This window comes from Populus alba, chromosome 9 (genome assembly GCF_005239225.2).
Source record: "Populus alba chromosome 9, ASM523922v2, whole genome shotgun sequence".
Lineage (NCBI taxonomy): Eukaryota > Viridiplantae > Streptophyta > Magnoliopsida > Malpighiales > Salicaceae > Populus > Populus alba.
Window position 1 is genome coordinate 3,377,447 of NC_133292.1, and position 26,864 is coordinate 3,404,310.

General features: G+C 33.3%; 2 protein-coding genes and 1 long non-coding RNA gene across 5 annotated transcripts; 1 reads left to right on the forward strand and 2 right to left on the reverse strand.

The window, feature by feature from the left end:
- Nucleotides 1–2,901: 2,901 nt before the first annotated feature.
- LOC118053764 (kinesin-like protein KIN-5D) lies at nt 2,902–9,477 on the forward strand. Its single transcript, XM_035065119.2, has 23 exons — nt 2,902–3,215; nt 3,443–3,739; nt 3,813–3,942; nt 4,048–4,203; nt 4,293–4,769; nt 4,990–5,087; nt 5,193–5,349; nt 5,490–5,559; nt 5,741–5,817; nt 5,912–5,965; nt 6,054–6,134; nt 6,231–6,342; nt 6,722–6,808; nt 6,895–7,070; nt 7,156–7,317; nt 7,399–7,506; nt 7,610–7,768; nt 7,859–7,942; nt 8,028–8,233; nt 8,363–8,464; nt 8,542–8,651; nt 8,726–8,877; nt 9,061–9,477. The coding sequence occupies exons 2-23, from the start codon at nt 3,546–3,548 to the stop codon at nt 9,283–9,285; spliced, it is 3,177 nt and encodes a 1,058-aa protein (XP_034921010.1). The 5' UTR covers nt 2,902–3,215; nt 3,443–3,545; the 3' UTR covers nt 9,286–9,477.
- Nucleotides 9,478–10,473: 996 nt separating this feature from the next.
- Nucleotides 10,474–16,833, reverse strand: LOC118053763 (uncharacterized). Of its 3 annotated transcripts, none has more exons than XR_004688431.2 (5): nt 16,377–16,833; nt 12,017–16,288; nt 11,087–11,165; nt 10,793–10,948; nt 10,474–10,614 (listed from the first exon to the last, which is right to left on the reverse strand). XR_004688431.2 is itself a non-coding variant. In XM_035065118.2 (3 exons), the coding sequence occupies exon 2, from the start codon at nt 16,235–16,237 to the stop codon at nt 12,029–12,031; it is 4,209 nt and encodes a 1,402-aa protein (XP_034921009.1). In that variant the 5' UTR covers nt 16,238–16,288; nt 16,377–16,833; the 3' UTR covers nt 10,961–11,165; nt 12,017–12,028. The 3 variants fall into 3 exon arrangements, 1 of the variants encoding a protein (XP_034921009.1); XR_004688430.2 differs by having other exon boundaries at nt 10,709–10,948; XM_035065118.2 differs by lacking the exons at nt 10,474–10,614; nt 10,793–10,948 and having other exon boundaries at nt 10,961–11,165.
- A 6,726-nt stretch (nt 16,834–23,559) lies between these two features.
- Nucleotides 23,560–26,348, reverse strand: LOC118053762 (uncharacterized). Its single transcript, XR_004688429.2, has 3 exons — nt 26,298–26,348; nt 24,395–24,439; nt 23,560–23,892 (listed from the first exon to the last, which is right to left on the reverse strand). It is a non-coding gene; the product is annotated as an uncharacterized lncRNA (long non-coding RNA).
- Between the last annotated feature and the right edge of the window lie 516 nt (nt 26,349–26,864).

The following is a 26,864-nucleotide window of genomic DNA, read 5'->3' on the forward strand; positions in this document are numbered from 1 at the left end:
CGTTCTACGATCTGGTTTTCAAGAACAAGAACTGGTCGGTACTGGCAAAAGCTCAAGCCCAGCACCAGGAGATTATATATTGGTAGCAATTAATATATAGCACGTTAACTCCTGCGGTCTCCGTCCAGCATAACCCCGGCCGGCCACTCTATGTGGCAGGCTCCCCCGGCCGGTAAGGTACAAGCAAGATAAACGTCAATGGAGCATCTTCGATATCTGGCAGTGTTATTGGTCTATTAACTAGAGATTCCACAGGTGCTTTATTGACTGCTAAATGCATCTTTTATCCCCACGCTTCTTACCCTACCATCCATCATGATAGGAGATGATGATTTCTGAGATTGTGATCATGGATTTAGAGTGTGGTTATGATTGTTTTTTAAAATATTTTTTATTTAGAAATATATTAAAATAATATTTTTTTAATTTTTATAAAATTATTTTTTATATTAACAATTTAACACATCAAAATAATAATAAAAATATTAATTTAAATATAAAAAAATTCAAAACTTCCAACCTCAGTGATCTTCACTTAAGCACAGTTTGGGAGCGCCATTGGACAGCACCTTTTCAAATCATATTTTTGAAGAAGTTTTGAGTTACTATTTTTTTTTATTTTTTATGTATGTATTGCTATTAAAAATAAAAAATATTATTTTAATATATTTTAAAATAAAAATTAATTTTAAAAATCTTTACATCATAATCATAAACACTATGTTAACAACCATTTGGTAACAACCCGACTTTCTAAAAAATCAGATACAGTAAAAGCATGATTTCTCAACTTTTTATTTTTGAAAATTTGGATTCTTTAATTAGTTCTTTTAATAATGCTGCTTGTTTGGTTAGATAATTGCTCATGATGAAGGTTCTTGTTCATTGTCACTCTTATGACAGTGCTGATGTGCTGTATATGTGCGCGCGTGTTATCAGATTCAACGCTCCAGCCATGCCTGTTTTATTTTGTTTAAAAATATATTTTAATAACATTTATTTATTTCTGAAATCAGTATGTTTTAGTAATCTAAAAATACATAAAAATATTAATTTAAAATAAATAAAAATAACTCAAGATTTTTTAAGAACAAGATTGAGTCGCAGAAACAAATATTTTAATACAGAAAAAAGCTAAGCTAGTGTTTTCATCATGATTATTGTGAAGAAGAAGCTAGAATTAAAGAAGTAAGCTTAACAAGTAGAACAAGACTTTGGCTTAAAATTTTAGGTGACAACTTTCCAAATAGAGGAAATGAAATTAAATGAGAAGTAGAATACGCGGGGAGGTTTCATTTTAAGGGAGTTAATTGTTTTATTATCAACTAGATATTGCAATTAGGTCCTCGACTTTTAAATTAATATCATCATCATCATTTATTATTAGTATTAATATCGAAGACTTTTTGAAGGAAAAAAATTAATATTTGAAAAATTATCAAATATTACACGCTTCTAGTTTATTTGACAAACAAGATGGTTTGTTATTTAATTTTTAGATTGTGGGTCTTTTTCTTTAAAGTTCATGAAAAATGTGTTTTGTAAAATCCTAAAAACTTATTTTTGAAAGATATTTGGAAAAAAGAATCGGAGGATAAGTATTTTTTTTTTTTTTACTTTTGAATATGTTGTAACATAAAATTATTTTAACATGTCATGAAATATTATTTTACAAATATAAAAGTCACAAATAAAATTTATAGACATGACTTTCTAAAATGAACAGATAACTTGGATATATGACACATCAGTTAATAATAATAATAATAAAAAAAAGATTGAAACAAAGAAAATATTAGAGAATAATATAAATTATATCTTGAGACATCATTTAATGGCTTAAACTATTTGGTTGAGATGATTTTTTGACATGGTATTAGAGTTTTGATAACCAAGCGATTATGAGTTCGAATCTTACCATCTCCATTATCTGATAAAAATTAAGTAAAAGGTAATGTAAATATATATAAATTTCAAGTCCAAATAACTCTTACTTGAAGAAACATGTTAGAGAATAATATAAAAAATATGATTTAACCTAATTATTAAAAGTTTCTTAAAACTTTCCATCAATTATTCAATCTCTAAAGAGTTACTTAGGCATGTTAAATTGATACATATACATAATTCCTCAACATTTTAATTCTTTTTTTCTATTTTATAAAAAGTAAAAATTTATTATATTTTAAAAAATAAAATTTATTAGTTTTGAATGAGTTTTTTCTCAAGCTAGTCGAGATTAGTCAGATTAAAAATCAACTCAAGTTTTCAGGTCATATTAAATCAACACTAGGTTTCATACTATGAAGTCCGATTCAAACAGAAATTGGTTAAAATTTAAATTTTTTTGCTGTTTAAAATTATTTTTTTTATATTTTCATATCATTTTAATATATTGATATTAAAATAAATTTTAAAAAATAAAAAAAATATATATATTAAAATAATACATCAACCCGTGTTAATACAATTGTAATCAACCCGTCGGGTCTGTTTAGAATTTAAAGTAGTAATTTATCTGGAAAGCAGAAGATCCTGTAATCGCGCCTACTGTATGCATCAGAGCTGAGGGAGGCTCCTATTGGGGCCCTGGTTACAACTCATCAACGAAAATAAAATCGCTTATACTAATAATAAATTACACTTGTAGTTTAAAGTAGTATTTGTTTATTTTTTAAATTTTATTTTTATATCAGTATATATAATTTTAAAATAAAAAAATATTTTTTTAACAAATACAACATGACAGTATCTAAGCTCAAAAGTTAGTAGCTAAGGAGAAATGAATACGGAGTGGTCGTAGGGGTAGACGACATTGTATTCAAAAATTTTGAAAAGGAAGGAGATTTCTAACGGTCAGAAAATCAAGAAACGGGCGTGAGTGGGTGCCGTCCGTCCTCCTCACCTGTAACGGCGTCGCGTCTTTTCGATTTCTATTATTAGCTCTCGCTCTCTCTCTCTGTCTGCAAGCTTGTCCTTCAAATCCAATCTACTCTTCTTCTTCCCATCCTTTTCTCCCTCTTTCTATTCCTTTCTCCCATTTTTAACCTCTCATCATAAACTAAACAAACAAATAATTATTATAAAATAATACAATTCTTCAAATAATAATAGTAACAGTAAAACACAATATCATTGGATTTCTTCATCGAAAGGAAGGCAGGCGGGCCGGCATTTGAGTCACAGTATCTGATTTGTTTTTTTTATTTACTTAGGTAATTTGTGTTGGATCTCCATGGATGTTTTCGTTACCTGGGTTTTTTATTCTTTCAGGAGAGGAATGTACATTCATGGGATCCCTTCTTCTTCTTCACTTTTTTGTTATTGTTGGTATAATTGGACATGAAGATTATTATATATTGATAGATTGATAGAGTAATAATAGTCGGACTCAGATTCTGAATTTATTCTCTGTCTTTTCTTTTTTTGGCTTTATAAATAGTAATATAGAGACAAAGAGAGAGAGTTGGTCAGGTGGGCGGGCTGACTTCGTGAATTGTTGTGGTGAATCAGCGGAAAAGGTTTTGTAATTGAATAGAGGAGATATGGATTCTTCTTCTTCATCGCAGCAGAGAAGAAGAGGAGGAGGTATGGTTTCGCCATCGCCATCGCCATCACATACTCCGCGATCAACTGATAAGTCAGCAAGAGATCTGCGATCTGGGGACTTTAATTCCAATTCCAGCAGTAAACATGATAAAGAAAAGGGTGTCAATGTGCAGGTCATTGTGCGTTGCAGGTCAGTCTCTCTTTTTTTATAAAGTGGGTTCTTTTTCAGATTAATTTTCAGCTGAGGGATGATGTTTTTGTAGGCCACTAAATGAGGATGAGTTGAGGGTTCACACTCCGGTGGTGATTTCATGTAATGAGGGTAGAAGGGAAGTGTCAGCTCTTCAGAATATTGCTAACAAGCAGATTGATAGAACTTTTCTTTTTGACAAGGTTTTTGTCTTGTCCACTTTTTTGCTTTTGTTTTTGCTTAATAGTGAATTGGATGTGAAAGTTTATGACTTTTGATGATTTCTTTGTTTTTTCGGGGGGGGTTAGGTTTTTGGCCCAGCATCCAAACAGAAGGACTTGTATGATTTGGCAGTGTCTCCAATTGTGTATGAAGTTCTTGAAGGTTATAACTGCACCATCTTTGCATATGGACAGACAGGAACAGGGAAGACATACACAATGGAAGGAGGAGCCAGGAAAAAGGTTTGATTTTTCCTATTACTTTTATATATTTCTTTGCTTTTTGGCTGAAACTGTTTTTAATTGTATTTGTACTTTACTCTCTCTTGTAGAATGGAGAGTTTCCAAGTGATGCCGGTGTTATACCAAGAGCAGTTAAACAAATTTTTGAAATATTAGAAGCTCAAAATGCCGAGTATAACATGAAAGTTACCTTTTTAGAGCTGTACAATGAGGAAATAACGGATCTTTTGGCCCAAGAAGAAACTCCAAAATTTGTTGATGACAAATCTAAGAAACCCGTAGCTCTTATGGAAGATGGAAAAGGAGGTGTTCTTATAAGAGGCTTGGAAGAAGAGATAGTATGTACTGCTAATGAAATTTACAAAATCTTGGATAAGGGCTCTGCTAAAAGGCGCACAGCTGAGACTCTTCTTAACAAGCAAAGCAGTCGCTCTCACTCAATATTTTCCATCACCATTCACATTAAAGAATGTACTCCAGAGGGGGAAGAGATGATCAAATGTGGAAAGCTGAATCTTGTTGATCTTGCTGGTTCTGAGAATATTTCCCGCTCTGGTGCCCGAGAGGTATGTTGCAACCAACACTAGAAAATTATCTACACTACAGCACAGGCTGATGCAGCTGGGAACAGAGCCTTGCATTCAGTGGGTTTTAGGCACCAGTATCTTACTCTTGTAATTTCTGCAGGATTATGTTTTTGAATTTCTCGACACAATAGCTTAATCGAAATATTAGTTATTTTCACTACTCGAACTCTTTTCATCCTAAAGAAAATGACTTTTGCAGGGGAGAGCAAGGGAAGCAGGGGAGATTAATAAAAGCTTGCTTACACTTGGTCGTGTGATCAATACTCTTGTTGAGCGTTCTGGTCATATTCCATATAGGTAATGCTAATAAAAAACATGTATGATATCCACTTTCACATCCTTTTTGTGATTGCAGACCTTAAAAGTGACATTGGTTGGAAATGTGTTTGGTTGCAATTCCAGGGATAGCAAACTAACCAGGCTATTGAGGGATTCGCTGGGTGGGAAAACAAAGACATGTATAATCGCCACGATATCACCCTCTATTCAGAGTCTGGAAGAAACACTCAGCACTCTAGATTATGCACACCGTGCTAAAAATATAAAGAACAAACCAGAGGTCAGTTGTTTCATTTGACCAATACAATTGTAGTTTGGGCCTCTAGATCACTTGGTTATTGGACCAATCCGTGTTCTCTTATTCATGCAATTGTCCACTTTTGGAACTGCTCTAATAATTTGTTATGGCTACCATTTCAGATAAATCAAAAGATGATGAAATCCGCAATGATCAAGGATCTATATTCTGAAATTGACCGACTGAAGCAAGGTGCTCCTCTCCTTCACTGTGTATTCAAACTTTCTTGAAAATATAAACATTCATATGCAGTTGAATTGGGAATGCTGTAGTTCTTTGCATCCTCCAATTTCTTATAAACATAAACTTTTTCATACAGTTAGATTTGACAACTTGTTTAATGTGTTGATTTCTTACAAAAAAAAATTGTCAGAGGTATATGCTGCCAGAGAGAAAAATGGAATCTATATACCACGAGATCGTTATCTTCAAGACGAGGCTGAAAAGAAGGTTCATGTCCTACCATATAAGTGCTGATATTTTCTTCACTTGGATTTACGTTGAAGTCTGAATATTGATCATTTCTTGTGTTTTATCTGTCCAGGAAATGGCTGAAAAAATAGAACGCATGGAACTTGATTCAGAATCCAAGGACAAAGTATGTTTCACCAATATTTTTGCATGGTTCTTTGCCAGTTTCCATGCACAAAAATCAGTCTAATTATTTTGTTGTCTTTTGCAATCAGCAATTTTTGGAGATCCAGGAACTCCACAATTCTCAGCTACATTTGACAGCAGATTTAAGTGAAAAACTAGATAAAACTGAGGTAAGCTACTTTAGGTGGTCAACACGTAGCTTCATTCCACTTTTCTGCTTCCACCAGCAAGATCTGAGTATATTATTCTCTTCCTTGAAAAATCAGAAAAAGCTCGAGGAAACTGAAAATTCATTAGTAGATCTGGAAGAAAAACACAGACAAGCAAACATAACTATAAAGGAGAAGGAATTTTTTATATCTAATCTCCTCAAATCTGGTGAGACATCTTGTACTTGATTTTTCTTTTTTATTGTTTGAATGCAATTAGTGAATCTGTATTGTTGGAGAGAGAAGTGGTGTAAAAGAAATTTTGGGCATCCTTGATGAAAGATATGATTCCATTCTTTGTTCTGATTTCATTACTCGACAGTTATGTGATAATGGGCTTCAAAATATCTTGTATATCTGTTAACCATTACAATTTATGTGACTGGTATTTGATGAATAAACTTTTCTTTTGTTCAAAGCTTCCATGTTACTGTCCTTGACATGATTTATTTGGTGTTCAACGTTTGAAATTTGAAAGTCATTCATCTATGTGTCCTCTTCTTATGTGTTGGCCTGTTCTCTGACCATGAACTTTGTTATTCTTTCAGAGAAAGGGCTAGTTGAGCGTGCATTTGAGCTTCGATCAGAGCTAGAAAATGCTGCATCAGATGTGTCCAGTTTATTTGCCAAAATTGGTTTGTACTGATTCCAAATTTAAACATAGGTTAGGTATTATGTTGAAACCACTGGTGATTGATTGTTATCAATAAATGGTTTTCAGAACGCAAGGATAAAATTGAAGACGGAAACAGGGTACTTACACAGAAATTCCAGTCCCAGTTGACCCAACAACTTGAGATCTTACATAAGACTGTGGCAGCCTCAATGACTCAACAAGAGAAGCAACTGAAAGGCATGGAGGAAGATATGCAGTCCTTTGTATCGATAAAGGCTGAGGTTTGGTTACCAACATGATGATAATTGAACTTGTCTTCGTACTTGTCTATCATTTCTTACAAAAATTTTTTTGGTATTCATGAAGGCTACTGAAGAACTTCGAGGAAGGGTCGGAAAGCTGAAAACGATGTATGGATCAGGTATCAAAGCTTTGGATGATATGGCTAAGGAGCTTGAGGAAAACTCTCGGTCTACTTGTGGTAGTCTGAATTCTGAAGTTTCCAAGCATTCGCATGCTGTTGAGGGTGTAAGTATCAAACTTATGCTACTTTTAAGTGACCTTAATTCCTTTTCACTTGTCTGAGTTTAGTTTGTTTATTTGTTTCAGTTCTTCCAAAGAATTGCTTCAGAAGCTGATGTGTTAATTAATGATCTTCAAAGCAATCTTCAGATGCAACAGGAAAAGCTAAGTGCATATGCACAACAGCAGCATGAGGTTGGTATTTGGCTATCTGGTTTTATAATAGCCATTAATTGAGAGATGTTAGGATTTTATTACTTATTTCAAATGAATGCTTCTATTTTGATACCGATTACAGGCACATTCCAGAGCGGTAGAAACTGCACGATCAGTTTCGAAAGTCATAGTTAACTTCGTCAAGACTCTAGACATGCATGCATCCAACTTGACCCAAATTGTGGAAGAAGCACAAATAGTCAATGATCACAAATTGTCTGAACTAGAAAAGAAGTTTGAGGTGGTTTCTGTGGTCAAATTTAGAATGCATAGATCAATTTATGAGGCATTTTCTGAATAAAATTAATGGGTTTTGCTTGTAACTGTGTAGGGGTGTGCTGCGAATGAAGAAAGGCAATTGTTGGAGAAAGTGGCGGAGCTGCTTGAAAGTTCAAACACGAGGAAGAAAAAACTAGTGAGTCACTTTTCAGTGTTAGTTTGCTGGCAGTTTGATTGGCTGGCTTTTTGTGTGCTTGATCTTCACCTGGTGTGTTCTTCAGGTGCAAATGGCAGTGCATGAACTCCGGGAAAGTGCAAACAGTAGAACTAACAAACTGCAGCAAGAAATGTCAACAATGCAGGATACCACGTCTTCTATTAAAGCTGAATGGACAGTCCACATGGAAAAAACAGAGTCCCATCATTTTGAGGACACTTCTGCAGTGGAAAGTGGAAGGAAAGTCCTGGAGGAGGTTCTACATAACTGGTATAGGCCACTTTTGCAATCTGTTTTCTTGTTTTTTTTTTTTTTGTTGACCATTTTTCATCCTGGTATCGTGTGGTATGCTTCTGTTTTCTTGTACTCTCTTCTGAATTGGTTCCTCAACTTGTTCAGTTTAAATAAGGCCAAAATGGGTGCCCAACAGTGGAGGAATGCTCAAGAATCCTTGCTCATCCTAGAAAAAAGCAATGTTGCTTCTGTGGATTCCATTGTTAGGTATGGCTTCGGTTCCCACGAGTATTCTTCTAGCTTTTTGTTTCAGAACGGCAACTTATTTTTCACTTTTCATTTAGGGGAGGAACCGAAGCCAACCAAATCCTTCGTGGACAGTTTTCTTCCACTGTATCAGCTGCAGTTGAGGATGTTGACATTGCGAATAATAATCTCCTCTCATCCATTGAACGTCAGTATTTTGTTCTGCAAGTGTATTGATATTTGTCCATGATGAAAGTAAACTGATGAAAGTAACCCCTGCAGATTCATTAAATCTTGACCATGATGCTTGTGGAAATTTCAATTCCATGGTTTTACCTTGCTGTGAAGATCTGAGGGAACTAAAGGGTAGCCACTACCACAAGATTGTTGAAATTACAGAGAATGCTGGGAAATGTCTTCTGGATGAATACGTGGTAAGCCTTTGATGTTCATTTATAGAAAATTGGGCCTGCCATAAACAATGGCATACATGTTCATTTTAGAAACACCATCGAACTCACTTTGGGAACGAAACCGACCATTTTATAAATCATTCATCATCATCTGGTTATCTTCTCTTATGTGTTCGCTGAGCTGCTGCATCCTTCAACTAACAGGTGGACGAACCATCTTGTTCAACACCAAGAAAGAGGTCATTCAATCTGCCAACCATTGCATCAATTGAAGAGCTTAGAACTCCTGCTTTTGAAGAATTGTTGAAGTCAATCTGGGATGCGAAATCCGCAAAACAAGTAAATGGAGACATCAAACATGTTGTGGCAGCATACGAGGCTGCCCAATCCTTAAGAGACCCTAGAGTTCCTCTCACCGCTATTAACTGAAGTGAGCAGAGAACATGACGGTTAGAGAGAGGTAGTGTAGTGGTAAAGGAGGGGGGGTATGTGTACAGAAGAGTATATATGATCAAGCACGAACTCTGCATATCTTATTTGTTGATTGTAAGTTTAAAGGAAGTTTCCCTTGTATGAAAATATTAATTTGTTGTTCTTCAATATCATCATCATCCTTAATAATCTCGGGTCCCAAGTGTGTAATCTCCAAGAAGGAAGAAGACATAATGGATCCATGGAGAGAGATTATCCGAAGCAATTAAACGAGATGAATTTGAAATCTAGTATATTTAATTTCTTGTCACAACACGTCTCGAGTTTAAGGTAGGATATATATTTCTTGCAAGAGCTTAGAATAGCAAAGTTTTACTCCCTCTCACTTGAACCATAAAATGCATTTTCTGGAGTTTCTCGAATAAAAAAAAATATTAAATTTCTTGCAATTAAGCAAGCATTCAATTTGACAACAGTATATGTAACTGTTCCAAGCCGTGTTCCTTCAGCTGTAATTAATTGTTCACGTCTTATTTCTTATTGAAAGAAATTCAGAGTTGTAAAAGTGACTGACAACAATATACAATTAAATCCTTGTAAATTACTATTCTTGCCACCATCAAGATTTATTAATTAACCACGTGAGCACACGGCGGCACCTTCTCTCTCCGATTTACTGGCTTGGTCTCTCTCGACCACACTGTAGTGCTTGTGCTCTCTTAGTAAACTTGTCAACTAGTACTTAGTCCTTTGTGGGCTATTTTAACTTATTTTGGTATAAGGCCTTCTTCTCAGCTCTGTTAGCACGTTTATTTTTAAATTTCAAAAATACTTTTAAAAAATATTATTTTTATTTTTATTTTATTTTTCAAATCATAAAAATTATTTTTAAAAAATAAAACAATATCATTTTAATATACTTAAAACAAAAAATACTTTAAAAACCATCTTCTATCATACTATGAAACTCTCAACATCATGTTAAAGAATTATTCAAATTTAAAAATTTAAGTTAGTGATATCCTAGACTATTTCAATTGAAAATTGGATAGCATGTCAGGGGCTAATTTGATATTCTTCCCTTTAATTAACTCATCTCTACTGTTGTTAAGGAAGGTTAATGTATTATTTGATACAAAAGGGTCATTTTATAAAAGGAGATTCAATTCTGAAAGGAAAAAAAAGAGACAGAAAAAGAAAAGGATCTCAGTTGCAAGTGTTTGTCATTTGCTACAAGTGGGAATTGTGGGCTACAAAAAAAAGGGTAAGACTATTAATCTAGTGGAATCTATTGGTAAAATAGAGGTTCTTGCTTGATTGGGGAGCCTGCAATGACAAGGCGGTCAAATTAATAGAATAATAAAAGAGGAGAAGAAGCAAAGGCGTGAGAGAGTGTGTGTGTCACAGAATTCATTCTTACTTGGCTTGATAATGCATTCGTTTGGAAAATTTGATATGATACAGAAGGAGCGAGTGGTTTTGATAGAAGTTTCTCCTCTCTAACCTGTGTCAGGATTTGAATTCAACTGCTACTTTGGGACATTGTTGAGAGCAGAATGATCAGCGAGTGGTAGGAGCCAGAGAGCGTAGCGGATGTCGACGGAGCAATCCTTGTTCATTTCAAGGGAAGTAGGATGGATGGCCTACATTTCAAAATGATCTGCATAACGAATTAGAAAGCAAAAAGGAAACGTTATTTTGGGATTACAGAACCAGCTAATGGACATATTCTGGACCTCAAACAAGGTCTGGTCACTTGCTATTCTACATTTTGCACTAAAATCATCAATGTACATACAATAGCATTTTATGTATGACAGCTTGGCGAGGATGACTGGCACATTACTTCTAGCATAGATAGACTTCTGCAGCAACACCTGCAACACAAGACAATTCTGCATTGTTAGATCGCTCTTTAAATCAGATGGTCAGTACAGGTAAATCATCTTGCAACTTAAATGAATCAAAACAACAACAAAAAAAAAAAAGCAGATCCTCAGAATGCAAGGTACCCACTGACACTTCTTCTGAACATAAAAACTCATGACAAAGCATTGTGAACAGATAAACATACACTAAACAGCAAACTCTATTTACAAGGAATATCACCAAGACATTTTCCAGAAAAAGCCCCATGAAGCAAAAGCTAGCACCAACTGTCAGTCCCTAGTAAGCATGGCCCTAGCACTGTACTTACAATTCTAACTTATTCTGACACAACCCCTAGCTGCGCTGATCTCCTAAATCCCCTCTCCAATTTATCTTGCCAGGAAACGTTCCATATATGCCTACTTGAATGAACTACCTATGGAGGTCCCTCTTTCCATAAACCTCCAGTCAAACTACTAACATAACCCAACTTAAACGAGCTACCACCATGTACATTAAAGTAGCACTTCAAGATGTTTATGAAACCTTGACAGCAAGCAACGTTCTGCATCCCAACAGTCATTGTGATTGGATGCATAGCAGCACATCAGTTTATGATAATCTGACAAGCATGGGAGCCAGTAACTCAATGATCTTAAGACCTGCCATGCATGTGTTCAATTTTATACATTTAAGAGTGAAAATGTTTACTACAATTTTGAAAGCAGATACACAAAAAATTTTGGTTCCCAAAATAAATTTAAATAGCCCGTTCAATTGAGAATGATCATATTCCAGGAACTAAAGAATAGCAGGTGCGATGGCATCTAGGGAAAGGTGTGATGGTATTTAAATCTACCTGAAAAATTATTCATAATAAGCTTGTACTTAAGATTCCATCTGCCCTTTCTCTCTCAAATGTTTCATCATCAAAATCTTCATTTGTGGAATCTTCTTGACATATCAATTTGTTCTCTTGCAATGGATTTAAGCTCAGGGTCTCCCAAACCATTGATTCACCCTGATATGTGCTGCCTTGCTCGAGCCCATGAGTGGTGTCAACAGTATCTTCCGCACTCTGTCTCACATCACTACAAACAAGATCTGTTCTTTTATCATCATCAGCAGCTGGTGGCTCAGCGTTGAGGTCAGAGCCCAAATCAAATCCAGATTGATCCCCTGCCCCATGAAAAGCAACGGTAACTGTTCCTTGATCGGATAGATCAGCAGGGTCTTTTTTCTGTCTCTTCCATTTCTTAGTAGATGATGTACCGTCATCTTCAAAATCTTCTTCTTCTCGATCTCTGTGCAGGTAAACCCACAATTTCCTTTCTCCATCAAATTGCACACAAGGATCACGCTCATAATGCAAACGATCCAAGGCTCCACTGACAACTTGATTCACTTGTGCATCAGATACGTCTTCAACAGTATACTGAGAGTCTCGTATCAAAGTACAAACATCTGCTCTAGTGCCAATACTTCCTGGCAATCTAGCAGCTGCATCTCTCACAAGACAAAGAATCGTAACATGAGGTGGTCGATCACGCTTCAGCATGAAATGGTCTCGAGCTTTTGAAGTTGGCTTACCACCACACCTCCTCAAGGGAGCAACAATAGATTTTTTACCATCAGCAGCAGTGTATGAGAAGGCCCTATCAGGAATCGAATACCTCAGGACTTCTTCCCTACGAAAATAAGCTCTCACTTCTTCAGAACTCGGGCTGATAGTATTGAGACTTTTCTGAGCTCTCAAGTCCCTGAACCTCTCTTTCTCATCCAGGTTACATTGCATCAATGACAGAGGCGGTGCAGGAAGACTTCCAATTTGTTGAAGAGTCTCTTGCCCGCTTTTCAGCCAATTAGCAAAAGAGTCAACCAACTTGACACAACTTTTGTGAGGAAGGCCCCAATATTCAGGAGACGTCACTTCAACAATAGTGTCATGATCTGTCAAAGTGTGAGAAACTGGACCAATCCAGGACCAACTTTTTGTAGATTTGTCATAAAAAACAAGTGCTTTCCAGCCCTTTATTCCTAGAGGTGCTGTTTTTGATGAAAATATCTTGAGAACTCCTCTGATCAAATCCTGGAGTGGCTCCTGCGTCTCGAGAATGCAGGGATCCATAGGGTTTGATCTCACATGGTTAACAATCTCCTGTACAGTAAGAGAAGGCATTTTCACTGGCGCGGCAGGGTCTGATTTATTAACATCTGTATTCTCATTAGAAAGAACCCCATTGTTGTCACCTTCATGTGCTCTGTTCAGCTCTGCTGTGGGTTTGCCAACCTCTAAGGAATCTTCTGAAAGAGGAGTGATCATTGCCAAACGAACTGCTGAAAGGAGATGTATAATGGAAAATGAGAAGCCAATATGAACTGTTGGTGTAATCGGTGTATATGGCTTTTTCTGAGGTTTCGCTTCCAGCTCCACTTCCACCACTCCTGTTTTTGTAACAGGTGCCTCAGGAGTTTCCCAGTCTGGAATAACATCGTCGGCTTCCAATTTCCTTTTCCCTTTTTTCTTCAATGAAATGGAGTCGTCAATTTGCTGCTCAACACTGTTAGAATGCCTATTACCATCTTCGTCTCTGCCAGCCATGTCCATCACATTGTACTTTGCTTTCCGTTTCTTCATCCCTGAGTTGCACCCAAGCAACAAAGCCTCGGGTTGGTCACTTTGACCATGAGCATATGTTTCCATGTTCCGTCCTTTCTTTCGCAACCTAACCAGTGCATTTTCATCTGACTGTGTTTCAAGTAAATCATCCTCTTCGTCAACAATGAAATCATGGCTGACTTCCCCTTTCTGCTTTCGGTCAGAAGGGTAGGCTTTCGATGAGGACCTGCGTAACCTTTCACCAGATTCCACCCGTAACTGACCAATCTTGCCAGATCTGTGAATTCTGTTTCTGTCATTATCATCCTTTAGTTTACCCAGGCCAGCGAGAGAGCTGTCTTCCAAAACTCTAGCACTGGAGCTATGTGTCTCATGCATCTTACCCTTTTGTTTAGCTTTTGATAAGTATCTTGGAATTTGCACAGGCTCAGTAAAGCCACTCACCTTTTTGGAAAAGTGTGCGATTCCATCGAAAGCCAGTTCATTCTCCTGCACATCTTTCTTAATAAAGGAGGCCTTTTTACCACCTAAGCTAGACTTCAAAAAGGATGACCGAGAACCTTCTATGATACTGATGGGGTAAGCTGACTTGCTTTTCATCAAAGGATTGCTACCATCATCATCCTCATCATCAAATTGTTCGGATGAGTCTGATTCTGTATCTTCACCTTTTATATAAATTCTGTTAGCTTTCAATGCTCTCTTTTCTGGTCTTCTATTCTGAATAACACTCCCTCTGATCTTCTCCCGTGATTGTTTTGCTGTCACCTGAGGCGGCGCAATTCTATCATTCACCTGGGGCGACAATGCTCGATGAGCTTTGAAATTAAGATCCGGGGACTCTCTCCCCGTCCTACATTTCTTACTTCTCATATTCCAATCATTAGATTTAAATGTAGAATCCATAGAGAAAACCTGTCCTTGATTCTTGCTATGGCAAATTGGTTCAGCATGATCTGATAAGTCAACCCGATTACCTTTCAGTGGTAGCTGCAGAGTTTGGCCTTTCAAATATTTCATCTGATCAGGAACTGTGAATTGCGGAGAATTTTCAGCATACTTGGTCTTTTTGGAAGACTCGGACTTGGTCCGATTATTGAGAATATTTGATGCGAACACTTTAGCTTCGGACAGCTGACCTGCATTATTGTCCCTACCATAGGCATGCAAGTCATTGTTTGAAGAGAGTGGCAAATTCATGAAACTGTCAGCAGCTAATCTGTTAGTTCTCAAGAAATCATGCTTCTTTCCTGCTTTTGGAACCCTGGACTTCACCATATCACCACCAAGTGCCGTATTTCGATCTCGTTGGACGCCCATTCTGTACATTGCATATTCAGCATCATCCTTTTCAGTTGTCATTTGATCCCTTAGGCTGGGTGCGTCTCCTGAGTCATACCCAGCAAGCTTATTCTGCCTAGAAAGTGTCAATGCTGATACATGTGGACTTGAAGTCATCCCCAAACCATGATAAACAGAAGGAAATCGACCCGGCACATCTCTAGTTGAAGGAACTTTTGACCCAGCTGACTTCAGTATGCCCCTGGGATTATGCTTTCCATACTTTGCCACTTCCAAACTGACTGGTGAAGAAAATTCCAAACCAGAACCAACGCGATATGCTAAAGTACGATCAAATTTGGATGCACTCTTCTTATCTTTAACCCTTCTGTCCCAAAACCTATCACCTGGTTCCCCTTGGTCCGATGAGCCACTCTCCAATTCTCCCTCCGCATTCTCATGCATCAAACTCTTATGACTCTTCATGATATTCAAAACTCTAAGCTTCTCACCAATGCTATACCCTTTACAATCATGCCAAGCATCTCTTATCTGGCACAAATGACTAACCATACTATTCTGATGCTTCCTCAAAAGATGGTAATGCTGCCTTTGCTGAAAGAAATACAAACCATCTCTGTAAAGGGCAACCCTCGGTTCACACAGCCCCCCCTTGAGCATCTGAAACAATTTGTTGATGGGACTACCAAAATGGAAATTCCCACCCTCAAGAAGCTCTTTGAGGGTTCGCATAAAGGTGTCCTGATCAACGTCAGGTAAATACTTAGTGAGGCTAAATTTATCATCTTCGGTTAAAACATCATTCCACACATCAACAGACAATATGTCATGCAATCCAGGAAGGTCATACAATTCAAGGGGAACACTGCAAGTTAAATTCCCGAATTGGCAAAACTCAGCCCTGGTTTCCCCTAATTCTAGCAAGTCAAAATCATCAGATCCTGCCCCAGAATCAGCGTCGTTGAATTCTTCGTCGTCTTCACCCTCTTCAACATCAACGTCATCCTCTTCATCCTCATCAGACCCAATCCGCTGCTGGTGACGAAGGTCATCTTCATCCTCGTCCTCGTCACTGGACATGGCAGTATCCCTACTGTCAGGAGAAAGCTCCGCATCTAACTTATTAGATACCTTGAAATTGTTCTTCTCAATCGCCATCCACGCAAGCAATATACGATAAGTAACTCGCTCCAATTTCAAAACCTAACCCTAAATCCAAAAGAAAAAATAAATAAATCTCAGAAAGATTGATATTGATTTATAATTATTAATAGACGAGTAAAAAAAGACACCTTACCTTGTTCGCGCGAGAGATGGAGTGTGATTCTTATGGAGAAGCCCTAAAAAAAAGGCGAGAGGCGCATGTAATTTGTAAATAAGGAAGAGAGACAGGGAGAGAAGATGACAGTAGAGGACGAGGTGAAGAAGACGATGGTGACGTGGAGGAAAGCGGGCCGTCCGATTTGGAAGTGGTGAAAAGACGGAAAAGGGTACAGGAAATAGAAGATATGGTAATGGTGAACGAATAAACGAGCAGAGAGAAAGGTAAATGAGGAAGAAAGAGGTAGTGAGGAAGAAAGGGTTGGGTTGACTCGGGTTTGGTTTGGTGAGAGAAAGAGATAGAGAAGAGGGTGGCTGAGTGGGTTGACTCAGTGAGTTTTGGTTCTTGTTGCTATTGTGCTGACTCATCTCTCCCTTCTGTTTCTGGAGATCTCCCAGACCGTTGATTTAAGTGTGCTGGTAAGTGATACCCCCTTTCTCGGAAAAGAACACATCCCTTCATTACTAGCTTTTTAGCAGCTAACAATCACTGGAAATCCCTCTATTATCCACACTTGATCAAATTAACTCCGTAGAATAAATTTGATCGAATCGACCCTCGAACTTTTGATTTTGGGCTGCCTAAATCTCTCCTTTCATATGTTTTGTTATTTAAAATAAAAGAATTAGTGTTTTAATGTTGATTATACTAAAATCTATAGTAAATTAATCAAGGGATAATCTTGTATTTTCATATCTTTATTGCATAGTATAATTACTCATATGTCCTTTAAAAAAGAAAAACACAATTAATGTTTGAGAGGTTTTTTTTGAAATTTTACATTTCTGTACAATCTAATTACCTCATAACCCTTGAGGTAAACTTTTTTTTGCCTAAGCGGTATTTTTTTTTGTTTTTTATTTACCTCAGTTTTTTGTAATTATCGCTTGGTCAAGGGTGTTATGGTCTTTTAAAAAAAATAAAAGAAAAAATAGTTGATGCGTGCAGTGCGCTATCATTTACACGGTAGGCTAGCTTATGTTAGCCATAAGGACACAGTCGAGCTCCGATGATAATTTTTCTTCTCTTCTCTCTCTTTCACCTCAAAATGTGTGTTGGTTTTGTAAAATTGCAAAGTAATCCTCAATTTGTTAATTGTATTGAATTTGATTTAGTTTTTTTTCAATTACATCCCTTAGCATTTGATTTTTTATGTTTTTTTTTATCATATTTGGTCCTCATTCTTTTGATTTCTATTTATCTTTTTATCTTTTTTTTTCTAATTAGATTTATTTTTCAATTTCTTCCCTAATCATTTGATTTATTTTTTTTGTTAAATTTGATTCTCATTCTTATTATTGTAGTTCCTTTTATTTTGAGTTATCTTCTTGATTGATTTTTTTTTGGCAATTTCATCCCTTATTATTCAATTTCATTGATTTTTTATATCATATTTAGTGTTTATTTTTTTATAATGCTTTTAAAACCTGGCTCCTGAGTCGATCTCGTCATGTCTCGGGTCATGGGTTAGGTTGAATGATCTAAGTTACTGGGATCAATCGAATTTTTTAATTGTGCAATAAGTAAAAATAATATTATTTTGATAAAATAAAATAATGGTAAAACAAAATACAATGGGTGTTGACATGATTTTTTCCTAACTAATCACTTGATTTTTTATTGAGCTAAAAAGTAAAAATAATATTTTTTTGATAAACAAAATATTTGAGAAAAAAAATCAAAATAATTCATTTTGTTTTGAAAATAGTTTGATTCGCTTGAATGCTTTAATAATATATATGGATTTACTTGGTTTTAAATATACACTCAAAGCATTTATGTTTTCAAGTTCAATAAAATAATTTTGTTTATTTTTCAGCTAATTCTCAATATAATAAAAAATGATTTCTAGGTACGCAAGAAATTAAAAGGTGTTTAAATGTAGTCGAAAAAAATATATCGTCTGCATTTCTAAGACTTTTATTCTTTACTCTGTATTTAAAGTAAATTTAAAAACCTATATTCTCAAAAAAATCCAACAAAAGATAAGAAAAGAATAATCCTTAAGAAATATTTGTATAAGTGAAAAGTATTGAAACTATAAAGCAAAGCCTAATGTTAGACATTTTTTATATGTATACATTTAAATGGAGAGTTTGAGCTTAAAAATGGCTAATTGGAAAAGGGGGCAAGATAACCTTCTCAAGGGGTGATATTGTTTGATCATTTATGTACACTACTACATGTAAGGAAAAATTGATAAAAAAAATAAAAATAAATTGAGACTTAATCGATAACATGACAATACTTTATGGACTAAATTAGGTTTCCTAAGAGAATATAATTAAAGAATTACGTGTAGGAAATTCACTTAGCAACTTTGTTTTTTTTTTTTTTTTTACTTTTTTTTAGCAGTTTTTTTCATTATAGCAATTTTGTTTTATTTGCTCTCGTTTTTTTTTGTTACATGTTTTTTTTTTACCCAAAATTGACTTCTTTGTCTTTGTTTTTTTTTAATTTTTTTTTCAAAATTATCTTTAATAATTTTTTTTAAATATTAAGCTGGTTGAAAATTTAACTATGTGGTTTTAAAAAAAAAAACATTGTTGATTGCTATAATATTCTCATATATTGTATTTTTTTCTTTTTATAATTTATTTATTCTTTTTTTTTCAAAATGGTCTTTGTAGATTTTTTTTTTATATTAAGTTGGTTGAGAATTTAGCTTTGTAGTTTTTTTTTTAAAAAAAAATAATATGGAATGCTACAGTTTTTTCCCTACATAGTTTTTGTTTTGCTACAGTTTTTCCCCACATATTTTTTTAAAACATTATATTTATCGAATTTATTTTTTCAATATTGAGCTGAATGATAATCTAACTTTAGCTTTCCCCACATGTTTTTTTTTTGTTTTTTTATTTGTTTTAATTTTTTTCCAAAATTGTCAATTTTTACATATTTTTTTTCAGAATTATTTTTGATGATTTTATTTTTTTACTATTGAGTTGGTTGAAAATTTAGTTTTTTTGTTTATTTCTTTAAAATGTATCTTTCCCCACGTGTTTTTTTCCCTCGCTTTTGTTTCCTTTTTTTTACATGTTTTTTTTTCATTTATTTTACCCAAAATTGACTTTAAAAAAATAGTCTTTTGTCGTTTTTTTTTATATTGATCTGGTTGAAAACTTAGCTTTGTAGCTTTTTTTTTTTTTTAAAAAAAAAAAACACTATGGATTACTACAATATTAGCTTTTTTTTTAATTTTTTTTGTTTGATTTAGTTTGTTAATGTTAAATTTTTTTTATTTAGTTATCAGATTTTCATGATACGAATCTCGGGTTTGATGAGTTGACCTGATTTGACGAGTTCTTTTTTTCATTTAGTTTAGTTTGTTAAAGTTAATTTTCTTTCTATTTAATTATCAGACTTTCATGACACGTATCCTAGGCTTGACGGTTTAACTTGGTTTGATGGGTTAACCCAGTTAATTCTGGGTAAACCCGTCATTTTTTTCTATTTAGTTATCAAACTTTCATGACGCGAATCCCAGGTTTTACGGGATAACCTGGTTTAAAGGGTTAACCCAATTAATTCATTTTTTTTCTTTTTCTTCATTAGTTTTTTTCTTTGTTTTTTTTAATTAGTCTATTTAATTATCACACTTTTATGACACAACTTTATAGCCAGACCCACATCCAATATTCTTGAGTCTAGTGTTGCAGTCAGGTTCACTTAAATGTGGATCATGCAAGTTTAATTTTATTATTAATATTATAAATATTACTTTTAGGTCAGGCGTTGCAGCCAAACCCAAGATTCTTGGGTATGGCCTTGCAAAAAAACCCAGGATTTTTTAAATTTTTGTTTTTTTTAATATTTTTATACAAAAAAAAAATGACCCGCAGCATCGCGCGGGTCATGTGTCTAGTTATTATACTAACCTTCGTGTCTGCACTTCACCATAGGGTTAAACTACTTTTTTGAACAAAAAATAACATCCAAGTACTAAAAATAGGTAAAAAAATACATATATAAAAAATCATTTATAAAAATATGTCAAAACACTAATTATCTCTGAGCCAACATAGAATATTTTGTTAAACCTATGGTACAAATTATGTGGCTGGAATAACCTGATTAAAAATAAAAAAAAGAATTATAAAGTCTCTTAAAACACTTGTTAACTTTTTAAACCCATGACCTGAGTGTTTAAACTTGAATCACCCAATTTATAAAAACCATGAAGTTCAAATCCCAAAATATTAAATATTAAAGGATGAACTTAGGAAAAAAAAATCATACAAAAGGATTTTAAAAAATAGCAATCCCAAAAATAAGGATTAAAATCACCATCACTATTATTATTATTATTATTATTATTATTATTAAGTAATACCATCATTATTATTATCATCACCATGACCACTATCATTATTGTTGTTGTTGTTGTTGTTTTTATCACTACTGTCATTAATAATCATTATTATCATCCCCATTATTGTTATTACTAATTTAATTGTTGTTGTTATCAATAATATTATTTTTCACCACCACGACAACTATTACAATGACTACTATCATTGTTGCCGCTATTATTATTATTATTAAAATAAAAAAACATGAACTTGATTTGAATGATAAAATTAAAAATTATAAAAACTTTGACAAAATGGCGAAGTAAAATAATAAGAAAAGGGACCAACTTGAAATCATTATTGTCATTGAAAAAAACAAAAATCATAAACTTAATTTGAAAAATAAAATTAAAAGCCATAAAAACTTTGATAAAAGAACAATAAAAAAAAAAAAAAGAAATTAAAAGTAGAATGACCGAATCAAAATACCTTATGTATACAAATTAAACACTAGGGGTTGGATTGAAAAAACAAACTAAATCTCAACAAAAAAAAAATGACTAAAAAATAATAATCAAAACTAAAAGGTTTGAATATGAAATAACTATAATAAGGAGGACCATGGTGTATTTACTAAGGTAAAAGAGAAAAATGAAGGAAGAAAAAAAAAAAGAATAGGTCACCGACAATACAACGATCATATGTGGACATTACACACTACTTATAATGGAAGATGATACATTGAGGAATAAATTGAGACGATGAAAGCTTATTTTTATCGTTGGAAACAATAGCACATACTATTCAAAATGCATGGCGATTCTAAAAAAAAAAATTAGCTATTGTCAACTGATAATGAGAAAACGAAATCCAGATAAATACCAGCACTAATTACAGGCAGAAGGATAGCAATCGAAACAAATAATTCTTGTGGTCCAGAATAAAAAAAATAAGAATTTGTGGCATTAAACAGCTTGTATCCATAGAACATCTGGCGTAACATAGATAATAAATAAATAGGAGTCAATATTGTTCCAACTGCCGTTACAAAAAGTAATTAGTATTTTTGGCATTAAAAAAAATTTTTTGGCGGTAATTATTCCAAAAAATACTACCAATTCCGCAAAAAAACCGCTCATGCCCGGTAATGCAAGAGAAGCTAATGATAAGATACTGAACATCATGAATATTTTTGGCATTAGGGTAGCCATTCCGCCCATTTCGTCAAGATAAACAAGACGTATTCTATCATAACTTGTTCCTGACAAGAAAAAAAGGCCATATTATTTGTAAAATGGCCCCGTTGAGTCCCATATCGCTTATAGAGTAAATTCCTATAATTGTAAAACCCATATGAGATACAGAAGAATAGGCTATTCTTTTTTTTAAAATTTTTTTGACCAGAAGATGTTGAAGCTGCATAGATTATTTGTATTGCGCCTACTATTATCAACCAAGAAGAAAATATAGAATGGGCGTGGGATAATAATTCCATATTTTTTCGAACCAATCCATACGCGCCCATTTTTAATAAGAACATGCCGGCTCGTGCTCTTTCATACGCCATATAACTTTTTGAATATAAAATTATTACTTTAATAGTAAATTATGTTACTAACCTTAACCGAACTTATAATTAACAAAAATGCCAAGATTAAAAGATCCAAATACCCTTAATTACAATGAATTCAATGTCTTGTATCAAGAGGCACATGTGTGATTCTACTTTGTATAAAAAACAAAAATATTTAAATATCCCTACCTGAGACTGCTCATTATTTTTATTTTTAGAGGTATTTAGGTTATTTTATTATTTTTTAAAACATTGAATAGATAAAAAAATCCTTAAATAAATCAGTAATAATTAATACATATTATGAAAAACACCAAAATATTTCCAGTCCAAAAACATGTGTTTTTTTAATGAAAAATGCAAAATAATTATTATACTATAGTGTGGTAAATAGTAAAATGCAATAGCAGCTATAATGAATACTTTTTATTTATTTATTTATTTTAGTTGTTTTTTAATTATTGGATTAAAAAAAACATCACATTAGACCTCTTTTATTCCGCACCTACTATATTACCTTATTATCAATTAAATTCCAAATTCTTTAACTTTATCAAATTTGCCAAACACAACTTACATAAGGTCTACTAGCTTTGATACCCGCGCGATGCCGCGGGTATTTTTTTTGTATAAAAAATATTTTAAAAAATAAAAATTAAAAAATCTTGAATTTTTCTACAAAGTTATACCCAAGAATCTTGGGTTTGGCTGCAACGTCTGACCTAAGAGTAATATTTATAATATTAATAATAAAATTAAACTTGTATGGCCCAAGTTTAAGTGAGCCTGGCTGTAACACCAGACCCAAGAATATTGGATGTGGGTCTGGCTATAAGGTCGTGTCATAAAAGTGTGATAATTAAATAGAGTAATTAAAAAAAAATCAACATAAAAGAAAAAACTAATGAAGAAAAAGAAAAAAAATTGAATTAATTGGGTTAACTCTTTAAACCAGGTTACCTCGTAAAATCTAGGATTTGCGTCATGAAAGTTTGATAACTAAATAGAAAAAAAAATGACGGGTTTACCTAGAATTAACTGGGTTAACCCATCAAACCAAGTTAACCTGTTAAGCCTAGGATACGTGTCATGAAAATCTGATAATTAAATAGAAAGAAAATTAACTTTAACAAACTAAACTAAATGAAAAAAATAACTCGTCAAATCAGGTTAACCTATCAAACCCGAGATTATCATGAAAATATGATAACTAAATAAAAAAATAATTTAACATTAACAAAATAAATCAAACCAAAAAAATTCATTAAAAAAAATTAAAAAGAAACAACAAAAGAAAAAAACAGTCATATAATATAATACAATATAATAATAATTATAATGAAAAAAACGTGGGGAAAACTAAAGCTAAAGCTAAATTTTCAACCAACTCAATATTAAAAAAATAAATTTAACAAAGATAATTTAAAAAATAAACATGTGGGGGAAACACTGCAACTAAACAAAAATCATGCAAGGGAAACACTGTAGTAATCCGGCTTGGGTTATCGGATAGCAAGATTCTATCAACGGGAGTTTCATAGTCATTAAAAGCAAATTGTGAATATTGAGAAGATGGCACATACTCATCCGGCTGAACATGTTCGTGAGGACTTGTCATCTCGTTGCTCTAAATAAACCATGTAAACAAATATCAAGGCAAATGAAAAAAAAAAACACTAAAAAAACCATCATTAGGACAGGATGATGGTTAAGTTAAAGAAAACACTTGGATAGAGAAAATCTTAATGACATGCACTTTCTATAGAAACCATGTAAACATAGGGATAATAAGCAATCAAAGAAAAAACATCATGAAATTAGGTGTTGGGCAAAGATTAACTGGCTTGTAAGGAAAAGGAACGACATTGGATTGAAATCCTTAACATGTCATAAGACATGATGATGGATAGGCTTAGCTAGAAAACTACTGATTGGTTTAATTAAGGAATAAAAAACATAATTCCACAAAATTAACATGTTGAAGAAAGGATGAAGATATAAGAATAAAAGATCAAGCAACTAAAAACAGAACATTAAATGTTGTTAAACATTGGAATACCATAAGAATGATTAAGCATGCAAGGCAATAGAAATGCATAAAGTAAATAAGAGAGAGGCACAAAACAAACCTGAGAAAATGTTGACGATAAATAAAAGCGACCTCTTCAAAGGACCTAAAAATAGCGTGAAATTTTGATTAATATGTGCAAGGATAAAAACAAATAGACGTGGGGCATAAGACTTGGAAAATCAGGCATGAAAGAACAAAAAAAATAATAAAAAAAGATGAGCCAACATATTCTAAGCCCAAGCAAAATTGTATAAGCTGCAAAGAATAAGGGAAATAATTTTGTTATTTATTTAATGAGAGTGTCTTATGTTCTGTAATCTTTTAAAAAATAGGGCAAGAATTTTTTTTTATTTATAAAACCCAATTGTAATTCGTAGTTTGATATATGTAAATACTGCTAAAAAAACAGGAAATTATGACCTCCCCTCTTTATATGATCATCAGGCATGTGAAATCTGTTGTAAGCTCATGTTCTTAAACTCATGTAATTTCCTGAAATGTTATTCATACCATTAATACATGTATTGCAATCATGTAGAAAAGTGTTAATTTGCATATGCCATCGAACATTTTGAATTTTTCTTTTGATATTACATGTAAAAAGATATTGTTTTAAAATATTCACCTCCCAAGCACAATGGAAAATGTAATGTTTATATCTAGCTGATGCTGCTTTTAATTAAAAATGATTACATAATTTAATTAAGCACCATCAAAAATAAACACGTATTTATAAATTGAAATTTCCCAAACTTTGCAACACAAACTAATGGCATCCATGCACTTCATTCCTTTTTGGACCCCTGATGATATAAATACACACCTACCAAATAAATTCTCACCAGAAACCTCATAAAAACTCCCTAAATTATGAATAGCTTTTTTATATATATTATTATATAGTAAAGATTCAAAGTTCAGATATTTTAAGCAACTAAAAACACTAATATTAGGTTGAATTACAATTAATTAGCTACTAAATAAAATTAATTGGCTACTCACCATAATTTATTAAAATAAAAATGAGAAAAATGAAATGTCAATCGAGAACAGTTCAGGGGATCTCTATTGTTTTAGCCTAATTTATATAATTAAATAGTGACAAAAGATTATTCATAAATTTATATGTGAATTTGCGTATAGTCATTAATTAAATATAAGTATTCCATGAGTTGTAGTCTTGGACAGCTGTATAAATTTCAAATATCCGTGTCCCCTTGCTATTATTTCACCAGATTTCTCTGCCACAAACCCATTTTTTTTCTAGACTCTGATGATTAACTTACATGATGTGTGTGTGAGAGAGAGATATTAAATAATCTCTGAGCAATTTTTTTATAATTACTTTTTTTTTAGAAAAAAATCTTATTATAAAGAGATTATTATATTATTTTTAACTACAACATTAACAATGTAATGCTGCCGAACATCATTTAACAAAATTTGGCAATCCTGAGAACTAATATATTTATTTCTTTTTTTTTCCAATTTATCTGTTTCTTAAACTAAAAGATTGGGGCATATTTATTTTTTATTTTTCCAATTTGTCTCCCTAGATCCCTTTTAAGTTTCAAGTAATCATGGGTTTATGTTACAAAACTCAACGATTAAATTTGAGATTAATTTTGCTTCAAATTGAAGACCATTTTCTTTGAAAACAAAAAAGAAGAAGGATGGTTTGTTCAAAATTAGTTTTTTTTTTTTAAATTGTCCCCTTCTAAGGTTGTCTAAAGTGCAATGAAAAAAAGAAAACTTCACAAAACATGTGAAGAATCCAATAAAACCAGGAAGAAAAAAAAAACAAACTTTAGAAACACCGAATAAAAAGAAAATCAAAGTGCAATGAAATAAGCAGGCAATTTCGATCAATAGTAGCTGAATGAACAACCCATGCAAACTAAAAAAAACACACAACATTAAAAAGAACAACTGAAAAGAAAGACAAATAGTAATGGAATAACCTGGAAATTCTGATCACCAAGAGTCAAACAAAAAAGCTGTCAAAAACTGAGTATCCTCTTGAATGTAATGGAAGAAGCAAACCCTTCAAAGCAAATGGAAAGAGACCAACATCCTATGAGTTACAATAAAAATAAGATTAAGAAGTCATAAAAATCATAATAATTAAAAGAGAAAGAACGAAAGCATACTAATTAGAGAAGTTGCTGGAAAACAAAACCAAAACGGAAGGCAACAAAGAGGGCAAGAAAAAAGAAACTGCAGAAAATTGTAAAAGGATTTAAGGCACCATCATGATCTCGCTTGTGCAAGTAAAATTGTTTCCCACGAAGAAAAGACTGAATTGCAAAAAGCAAAGAAAAAGCAGTGTAAATTTTCAAAGCATTCAATACAGAAATATGATGATGTCTTCCCACGAAGAAAAGACAGAATTGCAAAAACCAAAGGAAAAACAGTGTAAATTTTCAAAACATTTAATACAGACACATGATGATGTCGCTTTAATAGTTTTCAATCTACAATGCTTTTAATAATATAATAATAATCAACAAACAACGAACTTGTGCAGG